This window comes from Antedon bifida, chromosome 8, assembly GCF_963402885.1.
Source record: "Antedon bifida chromosome 8, ecAntBifi1.1, whole genome shotgun sequence".
Taxonomy (NCBI): Eukaryota; Metazoa; Echinodermata; class Crinoidea; order Comatulida; family Antedonidae; genus Antedon; species Antedon bifida.
Window position 1 is genome coordinate 12682160 of NC_136233.1, and position 12757 is coordinate 12694916.

Consider the following 12757-nt stretch of genomic DNA (forward strand, 5'->3'; position numbering starts at 1 on the left):
AAAGGAAATCCTCTTTGTACAGATATGGTAGAGTAACAATCAATAGAATAGTGTAAGTACTGTTTTCTTTAAAGTAAATATTAAATAGGTGACGTACTGTAGAGTAGACCTGTATAAAGTTCTTGAACAAACAAAACACTTAGTAAATTCTTTGAATTGCCAATTGTTTAAGAAAATACTGTATTTTTTTGTTTCATTTTCAAATGTAGGTTTAGTTCTTGGACAAATGTCATTGTGAAGGCAAAAGTACATTAAAGTATTATACTGCACAATGTGGTCTTGAAATGTGTGACCCTATCAATGGTTATGAACTTATATAACAATATTTAAACTTAAATTAAAAATGTTTTTAAAACAACCAAAGTTTTTTTTATACTTTCATTATTGTCAGACTAGAGTAGTGAAGCTTGAAATTGCAATAGTACAAAAGTCATCCAGAAGTATTAAGTTTATTTATCAGATCAAATGAAGTAAGCTCCATGAATTTTCTCACATTTCTATAAATATCTGACTTTAAAATTGCTTTTTGCCAGTGAACCTCACTAACTGTATCTCCCATTTTATACAGTATCTCCTCCTCAATGCATTTAAATCTCCAACTTTCCTCTAGACAGAATTTCCAAAACTCCTCTATAGGTACAGGTATATTTAATTGAAAGTAGAGAAGTACCACCATACCAAGATAGTGAATAAGAAATTGATATGGTAAATCAATACTCAGAATATTACCACCAATCTTAACAAAATTAAACAAATCTTAATCTCAACGATTAATTATCCACAAGGTAGATTTCTTCACTTTATCCTTTTATGATCTTATTACTAATTATATAGATTTTCAGTTTATCAAAAAGTGAAAGTAAAGAAACATTAGCCCACTGGCTCAAGGTCTAGTCTGTGAATCATGAAATACCAAGTGGTTCAATTTCAATATTTACGAGATGGATAGGTGGATACGCCCATGCATGAGGAGCTCTAAGTTCCATAAATTAAAGCATTCCCACCTGTTCATATTTAAGAATTTATCCTCAACACACCTAATAATTTTCCCACAGAGACCTGCGATTTTAAGCATAATAGATTTTAAATTTATAGTTACCAATGTAATCAGAAAATCTGAAAAATTTTGAGCAAAATATAATCTTGCTTATATTGATTGCAAATACATATTTGATCGTTGTGATTATTGAACTTATAATTTTTGGAAGTTTAGATTTTTAGAGATGATCATTTAATGCCTGGCTAAATTAGTGTACAGTATTATTTCAACTATAAAATAAATTATGGTGTACTATAAACCAAGTGATAATAAATTGTCATTTATACTACAGTATAACCTGCAACTGCGTAATAAACTAATAAATTGTAAAATATGTACTGTAATTGAAAATATAATGTGGGATTCAACCTGTGAAATATGGTACAGTAATTTATTTCGTAATCTGGTAATATGCAAATTATTAATATGCAAATTGGATAATATAACTATAGCGAAAGTAATTTTGTGTCAGAGAGGTATTGGTCAGATGTTTTACCCTACTCTAATGAAATGACTGTATACTCAGTACAGTACATTTGAGAAAATGGGCAAAAATCCGACTTAAATATGCAAATTATTACCTTTCTAGGACTGCCAGCAAATCGGCTACCAGAACCATTATCATAAACTCCTGGAATAATCTGCAGTCTGTTTCCTGGGGCTATGCCTTGACGACCATTTAACGAGCAGAGCCACCATCCCTCAAGACCACCAGTGTTTTGTTCGATCACGATTATTCTGTCACCTTTCTTGAAAGCAAGTTCATCGGGAGCCTCAGATTTATTGTCATATAAGGCTTTAGCCAAAGCATGCTGTAAGATAAAAAAAGATATTTTGATACTAATAAATCTCCAATTATTTATAGTTTTTAAGCAAATAAAAAAAGAATATTTTAGTAAATTATACAGGTGAACTATAGTATAATAGATATATGCATTTCTAGCAATATTATTTATTTTATTTTTAGGAAGACTTTATTGAACATGAAAAAATAAAGACACAGTAATAAAAAATGACCATACCCTCTCAAATATAAAGGTAGACCATACACAAAGCAAACTATATCATTATCAACTAAAAATTAAATAACTATATTTTACCTTAGAATTATTACACTCATCTACAACCATATTTAAACTATCCTTTGTGTCAATAATGAACATAATTCCTATCACCAACAGCTATACATCCCATACAACAAAAACCTGAATGCCAAGTGAGTCAGATAATCTTATACCAAAGTACTTTATATACTCTCAACTGTCAATAATAAACACCTACGTATTTCTACCTCTATCACCCATTTCCGGTATACAGGATTTCCTCTTTGGATTCACCATCCAGACAAGGATACTCCACACAAGCAATGGAATTTGTAAACTTTATACATATTCATATTTAAACACTTATAAACGCCACCTTATTGGGCTAAACATAAACACCTCATTAATTATTCATTAGTTTCTTGGAAAAGATGACCTTTGATAAGGTTATCAAAGCAAGGTAAACTGTGATGTCAGAGGAAGCTTTATGAATATGTATACCTTATGAAAACAACTTTAGAAACTTTATACTAACTTTCTCTATGGACCTCCTACAAGGTCCTAGGATAATGTGAGGTAGTGATGTCACACTTAGGTCAGGAATAACCACATACAGTAACTATGACAACAGCATAGGATATATATTGTCGAACATTCTATACAGTACATGGACTAGGTCCATACAATAATGGACAATCCAATAATTATAATTTCTTCATGTGTGGTTAATTTAATAAAACTTTTTTATTTCTTCTCCAATCCATACTAGTCAGGATATCTCTTTATGAATATTTATACCAACACTTAATTACGGTACCAACATTTATCTACAGTATGATGCATTCCTTCTGCCAGGACTACTGTATATGTCTACATTAAACTTTTAATAATATTTCATGGAGCTTGCTATGTTAATAATAATTCAGTTTTTTATTAACATTCCAAATAAACAATAGACCACCACATTCTAGTAAAAAAAAAAATTAACATTCCTCATATGAGTGACAAATATAAACATGGCCTCATGTTTCCGCCGATGACATCACAGGCCATTTTTTAACATTGTTCAATGTGCCTAGACATCAGTACATACTGTACAGTACACTGATCTCCACAGTCAAAACACAACACCACCCCCTGTGTATACATCATCACACACTGAGCCTATAATTGTATCAGACACAGTAGATCTAATTTTGGACCCAAAATAAACATTTTGTCAACTTTGCTGGAAATGTATCATTACTAAAATTTAATATTAATAACAAGTTTTGTGGTTTAGTTGTCCAGGTGCTTGACCTTGAATTAAACAGTCCTATGTCCAAGCCACTCTAATGCCAGGATGTTTCTGATTAGTCCTTTTGAAAAATTGTTTTCAAAATGTTGATAATATGCATACTGGTACCACAAGGTGAGTCACTCTCTAATATAGTTAAATTCATTTTTGACCTACATTGTATGTTTTAAATATTATTCTATTTGCACAACTTAATGAATATCCAGCATGAATCCAGGCAACTAGCCTAATACATTTACCCAATTGTAATGACTTTATTTTAGTACACCATATTTGGTATTTAAATTTAATAACAATAAATTAATAATAGACAATTTGGATTTGCTTTTTAGTGTTATGTCTTCAGTGGAGTTGAATGGATGTTCAAATTTTTATTTTATGAAATAATATTCAACAAATATTGTATTGAACTATCATTGCGAGATAGAAATAAAGTGCAGTAAAATATTTTGTAGAAAACTGCAACATATTTTTTTTTTTTGCAAAATAAAACACATTACTATAATAATAATAAATGCGACAGTTATATAGCGCTATTTCGAAAAAAGATCAGAGTGTTTAGAGTGTTGGATTTGTAAAATTATCTAGACACTGAGCAGGAAATAGGCTAACCAAAGAAAACCCATTAATGACGACAAAAAACAACAAAGATGATTCAAACACCACCGCACTGTTCCCTGCAATTGAAGGCGCAAGGCCCGCAGTATATACTGTATGTACAATGCACCGACAGGTTCAAGCATTTGTTTCAAACTTATTATTTACTTTTTAATTGCAATAATTTCTCTAAATGTATAAAGTATAATTTAATTCTGACTGCTGTCAAGTCCATGAGTCAGTGTCCTTGAACTAGTCAATAAAGCCTCACTTTTACTGTGGATAAGTACAGTACACCCACTGTTCCACCACAACACATAAAATCCCATCCAAAATAAGCATAAAACTCCAAAAATAACACAAAACGACAATAAATGAATGACTTATAATTAAGCCCACCTACATTGGAGACAGAGTTTGGAAAGGAAAGATGGACCAATGGATTCAGTGGGTCAATGTCAGCATATCTTGAAAATATAAAATGCTTTGTTATTAAATGTTTAATAAGCATAAAAAACTGCTGCGACAGAGAACCGGTTCTTTGAATCTTGTCAGTAGTTCACTATTTAAAAAATATCAAATTTCTGCACAATTTGCATATAATTATTATAAATCAACTATAAAATTCAAAAAGGCTGGTGTGTAGCCTGCAAATTTGCTAATACTAGGCCAACTCTATCTCGCTAAAATCAGAGCATGTCACCCATTAAAAAGTTTTGTAAACAGAGCCAAAATCACTTTTTGGAGTGAGCTTGTAATGGATGAATACGAATCTTCACAAGATACAGAAAACAATACAATTCTATGATTGTAATTTTACAGGCGAAAACATCTAGAATGGTTAGCATTTTTTATATGTCCCCTGGTAACAATTTGGAACAGAAGAAATAAACTATTTATTAAAAACAAAAGAATTTAAATACAAAAAATAATTATTGACAAAGATTCCGTAATGTTATTTTCCTTATTGCAAAATATTCAATTTGTTTTTAAGCCGATAGGAAATCTCAAAGAATTACTATCCGCCTCATAAATAATCACTGCCCCCTAAAGAAAATATCAGAATCTGAGTCATTCAAAATTTAATAATTTTGCACAAAATTTAGTCTGCTTAAATGAACATAAATCACTTTTTATTTGATCAAATTTACAATAGCCTAAAGTGATAGTAATTCGCCAGACACATAAATATTGAAAGAACTCGACATTAATGTGTATTCGCCAATAACGTATAAAATGATGCAATTTAAAGTAACATTAATGTTTGTAATGTTTGAACCTTTCAACCAAGTTCTACAGTAAACTACAGCAAGTAGTCTGTAGTGTTCGGACACCAAGTATAAACAACCGTTATCCACCTTTTAAGTAATTTTTTGTTTAAACCCAAAATTAGTTTTTTTAATATGCCATTTTAATGTCAAATAATATTTTTATAATAATAAAATATAATGTAATAAAATAGGATAATAAAATAGAATAAAAAAAAATCTAATTCTAAAAAAGGACAGACGATTCAATTACACACACAAAAAGCTGACCCTGGCTTTGATTGATAAAATTGGGTTGGTCGGGCTTGGGCAACATAACAATTTAGACCCAATTTATTTACGTACTACTGTACTACTGTACTCACTATTCAACCAGTTTTGCGTACTAGTACAAAAGCAGTTCTTCAATGACGTCAATTTATAGAGATTTCTATAAAGTAAATATTTGATTGACATATGGTATGATGTAAGTCAAACACAACACAGTGTCATGACCAGCACATATGATATTCATTTCTAAACATTATTTTATTGAGTTATTATATGATCTTAAAATGATGACAGGTGTAAAGCTGTCTACACTATCAAACTACAGTATTTGTAGTGTAGACAGAGCTTAGTTTGTAACGCCAGTCAAACACAAACAGACGTATAATATAATGCAGAAAATATATGGGCCCTTTGGAAAAACAGTCTTTAACGGAAGAGAAGTACATTTTTTTTAGTAATTAAAAATTAACAGTAATTAAATACAATATAGACCCTACTGTACTGTACATTTTTCTACTGTACATAGCCACAACATAGTAAGCAGGGATATAATAAAACATGCCATTGATATCAACTATTTCATTTATTGTCATTGTGATGAAAACAAATTGATTCATTAAATAAGTCTCAATAAATTAATTTTTAAACTGTTTCCAATATATTCATCAGAAGGAATAAACCTTGATCAAACTGTATTAAATGAAACAATTGAAAGTATTTCAAGAATTTGTTGGTTGTTAAAAACATTTTCATTTTTGTAAAAAATCAAATGTTAAAGTAGATAAATTATAGATCAGTTTCATGATGAATGGTTTAATTAGGGAGTTAATTTTCATCAAGAAGCCACAGCAAATATTTGTGTCATGTGTGTTAGGCCTCCCCAAGGCACATTAGGCCTAGTAAACCAAGGAATGATATTGCGATATACAGAAAAACAATCAGCAAAGAAAGTTTGAAGATGAAGGCTTTGTAAGTTTCATCAAATGAAATACTGTAATGTGAGATGATGACACACCCATTAGGAATGATACCAGTAGGAAATGTTCTATTCTCTTTAATGTTGCGAAACATCCAATAGGTGTGTCATCAGTTTATCTTATACAATACTTGTCTATTCAAGACAGGACAATCAAATTCTTTGTTTCTATTAAATAAAATGTCAACATCTCTTTAGAGATTACAATTTATGAAGATCTGACAGTGGAAGAATTTTTTGATTTTGTTTAAAGATTCAAATTCCCTACATTTTTTAGGTCTTTTTGTCTTTAAATGATTAAAAATGTGAAAAATAAGGCGATTTATATTTTTGTTTTTCTTCTGTAATTCACAAACTTTTCGATCGATCTTGAGGCAAAAAAAAAAAATACTGGGTTTCTCCCAATTTGTATCAACGTAACCTGTCAAAAACAGAAAGATAATTAATGCAGCAACTATACAACGTCAGGCTAGGCCTATAGCTACTGTAGCGTACGATGTTCGTACAGTACATTACCGATTTTACAGGGCTAGGCCTACAAAACTAAGCCTATCTAGGTTAGGCCTAAAGACGGCCAACAAGAGGACATTCACCGCGATCTACTTAAGTAGTGCATTGTTTCTCTCTTTTTATCCTAATTTACCAAAAAAACGTACATTTAAGACAAGAAATGACCCGGGTTAATGTTTTTAAAGTAATATATATAAATTATTTTTACAAAACGTCACAAATTGTAAAATGGGTCTTTTAACATTTTTATTTTGAAATGATCCATTAACCAGGCAGAATGCTAGTCAGCAACACTTTGTTGACAACCTGTCAACTGTTTCAAACTAGAATCTGGGTTTATGTGGTTGTTTTCAGGAAGCAGTAGAATTTGAAAGAGACCGAATTGAAATATTCAAAATTACTGGCTGTCACCAGAAAATGTTATTTTCATCACAAGCTTTTTTTTTTAACCAATAAAATCATTCATCACATTTCGTTCACACTAGCCTAACTAACTATATTTCTTTCATCAAGTATTTGCTTACGTCAGCTTATGTTCTATAATTACTAAATTCCAAGTACTGTACACACGAATCAAAACATTAACTAACTCTGAATGTACTCTCAACAAACTACAAATCAAACTAAGTAAACAAAGAGTTTAGCAGGTTCTGGAAAAACAGTAGGAAAACAAAGTGCTCTCAAATAAATAATAAACATGTTTAAACTCCAGGTAATGAGCTGTATAAGCAGCAATTCAAGAGTTATTTGTTTCAACGTTGGAGGTAAAAGATGTCTGCTCACTTATAACTTTTTTTAACATACTGTACCCACACACAGCAGTTATTTAGGAAACAAAACAGAAATGTAATGTAGGGATAGATTACAGTATGGGTAGCAAAACAGAATTCAAATGTATCAAAAAGAATGTTCATTAATAAACTTTAGTAATTTATTATATAATTAAATAAATAGTTTAGATTGTTTAAGAGTTGCTAATTAATCAAATTTCAACAATATCATGAAAGCCTCAGTGGTCTGCTGGTTAAGACATCTGCATATCAAGCAGATGGTTCCAAGTTTAAATCTTGGTTTAGGTCTGCTTTTTTTTCTCATTCTCACAGTTATATAGTTTCAAAATTAGTATCAGTATACAGTAACACCAGGCGATTTATAATTTGTTCTGTGCCTCCCTGTCAATTTATGGAACACCATTTCTTTTGGGATGATATAACTTTTTTTTATATAATACAAAGAAGGATACTATTACATCTAACTTCCTCATTCTTATGAAACATATTTGTAAATCTATTGTTGTGATATCTAGCATTTTTTATCTATCAAAACATATTTAAAAGGAAAACAATCACTTTGATTTATTACCACTATTTCTAGGACAAGCTTTGTGGGGGTTGGCACTCTGAAATCAAACAAAAAATTCATAAAATTCATCTTTTTACCCCAAATACCTATAAAACATACTGGGATTTGTTTGGTTAAAAAGATATATTGCCAATCTGAAAAAATAGTTTAAGTAAAAAAATTGATTATTCACTTTGGCTTGGAATAAAACAAAACAAGAATCATTATTTTTTGTTCTTTACCAAATAAGTGAATAAATTTTAAAACTAAAATTTTCCTATTCAAAATTTGATTCATCTTTTTGTTTTGAGGAACAGTACATCAGGATGACTTGAAAACAGTACAAAATTACGCTGGCTTTCTTGAGACATACCCGGCACATGACAGGAAAAAATGCCAGGCACAAAATAGAATGTGCTATACTACAGTATGTCTAACGACAATTGATATTCTTTAAGATGACATTCCGCATACAGTCACTTTCTATTTGTGTACAGTACTTTCTCAGAAAACTACCATAAATAAGTTTGTATAGTTTATTTATTCACTGACATTGCACCTACCAACAATGTAAAATAAAGATTGCATTGTATAGATCTAAAAATAAATCTTGCAATTTCAAGTGATATGTGTTACCTGTATAAAAACATCTTGTTTGTTTTTTAGAATGCATTTTTTTTGTAAAAAAGATAATAGAACTTTGCTAAAAGTAAGAAAATTGTTGTTTTGCAAGACATTTGTGCATTCAGGGAGTTGTTTCTAGAAATTTGTCAAAAGCCAATTCAATATTTATGGTTACATCTTTATATTTGATCATTGAGGAAATATTAACCTACAGTAGGCTGAAATCAAGTGTACATACAATATCAATGTTTACTCTAACTGATCTGAAGTAAACGCATGAGTAAACAAAGCACTGCATCAATAGACTTCAATTACTGCAATTTATACAGCAAATTATCCTGTGAATATTGTTTATTTAGTAGGATAATTTAAGAAGGATAAATACATGATTTAAACCTTGATGCATAATTGTCTCAATTAATTTTTCATAATCCAATCATTTTTATGACAAGATCATCCTCCGAGTCAATGTGGCATGAAGATGGACTATTTATTCAATTTTGATGTGACAGAATAGTCAATAACAACATGCTAATTAGGTTCCATTTCTGAAAGTACTTTTCTAATACTCCTGTGGTATAACAAACGTTTTGAGAAGTTTCAGAAAGGAGATCTGAGCGAAAAACTGCCAATGTGCAAATGCTTTATTGAAAAGGGACCCTTTTTTTTTCTCCTCTAAATTTGTGCCCGACACCTTTCAATTTGGTCAATTTAATATTTCAATATATTACTGTTAAATAACGTTATAGCAAAAACTATTTTAACAAACAAAACACAATGATAGCAAAGTTACATAATTGGTTGGCCTATATTTTCTATTTGTTTACACTTTCTGTACAGTTTAATCTACTGTAGACATAGAAATATTAAAATACATATTTAATATGGATTACTATACTGTCTTTATTTGAAACCAAACCTTTATGAGGGTTTTCCAATCTTTACTCTTAGTCTGCACATGTTACACAAATGTATACTAGCGCCCTCTACAATGTACTGTAATAGCCAGATTCTCGAATGTGAGAATTATAGGTTTACTGTAGTACTATAAAGTTTTATTCATTCCTCTTTTTCAAAAAATGCAATTACCGTATATTACCATAAAATGTCATTTTATCCTTGATAAAACAATTGCTAAAAAAAAAAATTTATATTATACTGTAGGAATATCATGGTTCTGTTAAAATATTAAAATTAGTATATTATATTGTCATCATAATATATTGTTGTTTTTGCCTTTATTATACTTTTCTGTATGTAAATTAATTAATTGTTATATTTTATATACACCTTTGTGCTAAGTATGCCACAGATCTAAAAGCTATAATTCCAAATAAATGAATAAATGTACACTGTATACTGTATGTAATACTGTGAAATGGCATGAAGTTTATAAAGGAAGATCCTATGTATTCATTTTATAAAATGTCTATCTCAATACATTCTTTTTTAGAGATACTACTAGAGGAAAGAAGTAAGTACTAACTAATTTCACAATATAAATAGAAAATAATAAATGGTAAATCTATTTTATTATGGATGACTTGGACAAAGAATGGAGTTCAAGAAAATCATTTAAGATATAAAACATATTATAGAAATCATTAAAATCTTCACTACTCATTGCTAATGGAGCCATCAATAAAGTCAACAGGATTTTTTATAGTATCTGATTTCTTCTAAGCACTCACAAGCCCCATATTAGGTTGGTGCATCAAGCCTGCTTCGTTCCTCAGGGGGAAACAGCAATGGTTCCCTGACGTCTTTTTGTCTGATTCATCCTATAGTCACACAGCTATTAAAGGTGCAAGAAGGACAGTTTATAGAGGAGAAAAATTACAACTGTCATATTATTTGATTTATACAGGAGGCAGATGGCATTGCTCATTCTATTATGGTACCATGACTAGTTGGAGCAGATTATGGTACTTAAAAAGAACGTGGATACTCATATTCGCATCAGCTTTTAAGCTGGCTAATTTTTTTCACAAGGTTGCGAGTAATTAAAACAACTTTTCGAAAATGTAAATCTGAAATAAATACTCTACTTCTTAATTTTGTTGACATTTTCTGTACTAGTACTGTCATGTTGGCTCTAATTAAGCTTGTTGTTAATTAATCCTGGAACAAGGCTGGTATTAATTAAAATTTGTTTACTCCAAATTTTGTTTTTAATTTCTTCAAAATGGATTGCTTTCAAAAGTTAATGCCAAATGGAATATTGACTGGTTTATATTTCTGTAAGTAGGTAAAGTGGTATTTGATTACTGTTGAAGACAGCATAGTGAAGAGTGACCTTAGCCTTTTCATGAACCCTGAAATATGGAACCAGTAGCCTAGGGGTAAAATACAGGCTTAAACAAATTCCACAATTTTTGCATTTAAAATCACAATAAAGAAAATGAGAGTCAATATTGGCTCGGAAACTGTGTGGTATTGAATGAAAAGATTTTTCCAAAAATGAGGACCAATCGGGTGTTGCAAAGACAAAAGGGAGCTTTTAATTGTTGACCTACAGACATTGTATTGCCGGTCGTTGTCTGGACAAAACTGTGTGGAGAAACAGCAACGTTAATACGATTGAATGCTATAAGTACAGACAGCTCTCGTTTTAATATCCTCAAAAGCATGGTTTCCACAAAAACCATAGAGATTTAGAACGTATGCCAGCAAGTATGTGACCAAACACAAATGACAGAAGAGTTGTTGCGCCCTAGTGGGAACAAAGCTTTAGTTAAAGAGTAGAAGCTAGATTGCAATTAAAACACACATACATTTCATTCTACTCTGTATTATAAAAAATAAAATCAGAGAACTTTGCTCTTTATCAATCTTAAATCACTAACTCTACATCCTGAATAATAACTTCTGATCTCTTATGGATCATATTTTTTTTTTGTAAAATAAAATTCCCAAAATGAGCACAGTATATCTTTCCATTTTGCATTTCCAAAACAGCTGCACACAGCCGAATATACAAATAATTTCCATTACAATTTTTACAAGATTGTTGCCTGCATGCTATCAAGGGAAATAAACCTTTTTTTCCAATTCTACAGAATCTACAGAAAATACAATCCTGAGTAAAACTTAATTCCATGTCATCATCAATTCTTTTATTTTAGCATTCTAAAGCACATTGTATTTGTATTACAGTAAACATACTTTATGTTTAAAAAAAAGGTTTTTGAAATTTGATCGACACAACCTTGGTGTAATATCATATCTAAATTATTCAAAAAGCATCTAATGTTAACTTTTGAGGCATACTAGTATATCAGATACCTGTATTGACATGCTGAATGTAGACAGTGTTGAACAACAGTTGACGTGACGAGTATGAAAATCTGATGAAGTTTGACTATCAATTTCAAGCTACAGTATGCTTATAGCTTAGAAAGCTTTGGCAAAGACATTTAAGCCTGCAATGTGAAGTCTATGATATGGTTTTCTTGGTCAAGCTGAGAGGGCTACTGTACACTTGACCAACTGTGCTACAGTATAGATGAAATGTAATTTACAGGGTTTCCTTATTAAAACACACGTTTGTTTCACCTTTAAGGGCATGCGGCGCAGTGTGTTGGACATTTGATTACTGATCGTGAGATCGAGGTTCGTATCCAACTCTCGCCGCATTGCTTGTATCCTTTAGGCAAGATACTTTACTTACGTTTGCCTCTCTCCACCCAGGTGTATAAAATGGTAACTCGGTTAGATCAAGACACAACTTTGCGCTGATTACTAGCTGCATTATGGGAGTATGTTTCCATACGTGTTTGATCCAAAATGACG

General features: G+C 30.8%; 1 protein-coding gene across 3 annotated transcripts in view; it reads right to left on the reverse strand.

Moving 5' to 3' along the window:
- The window catches only part of LOC144849668 (enhancer of filamentation 1-like), a 46836-nt gene that overhangs the window by 7540 nt on the left and 26539 nt on the right, over window positions 1–12757 (reverse strand). For 2 of the 3 annotated variants that reach the window (XM_078706660.1, XM_078706661.1), the window contains one exon: window positions 1621–1851. In XM_078706660.1, coding sequence (XP_078562786.1) covers window positions 1621–1851 — 231 coding nt within the window. Of the gene's footprint in view, window positions 1–1620; window positions 1852–2139; window positions 2262–12757 lie in introns of those variants that run through there. The other variant, XM_078706659.1, reaches the window with a different exon arrangement.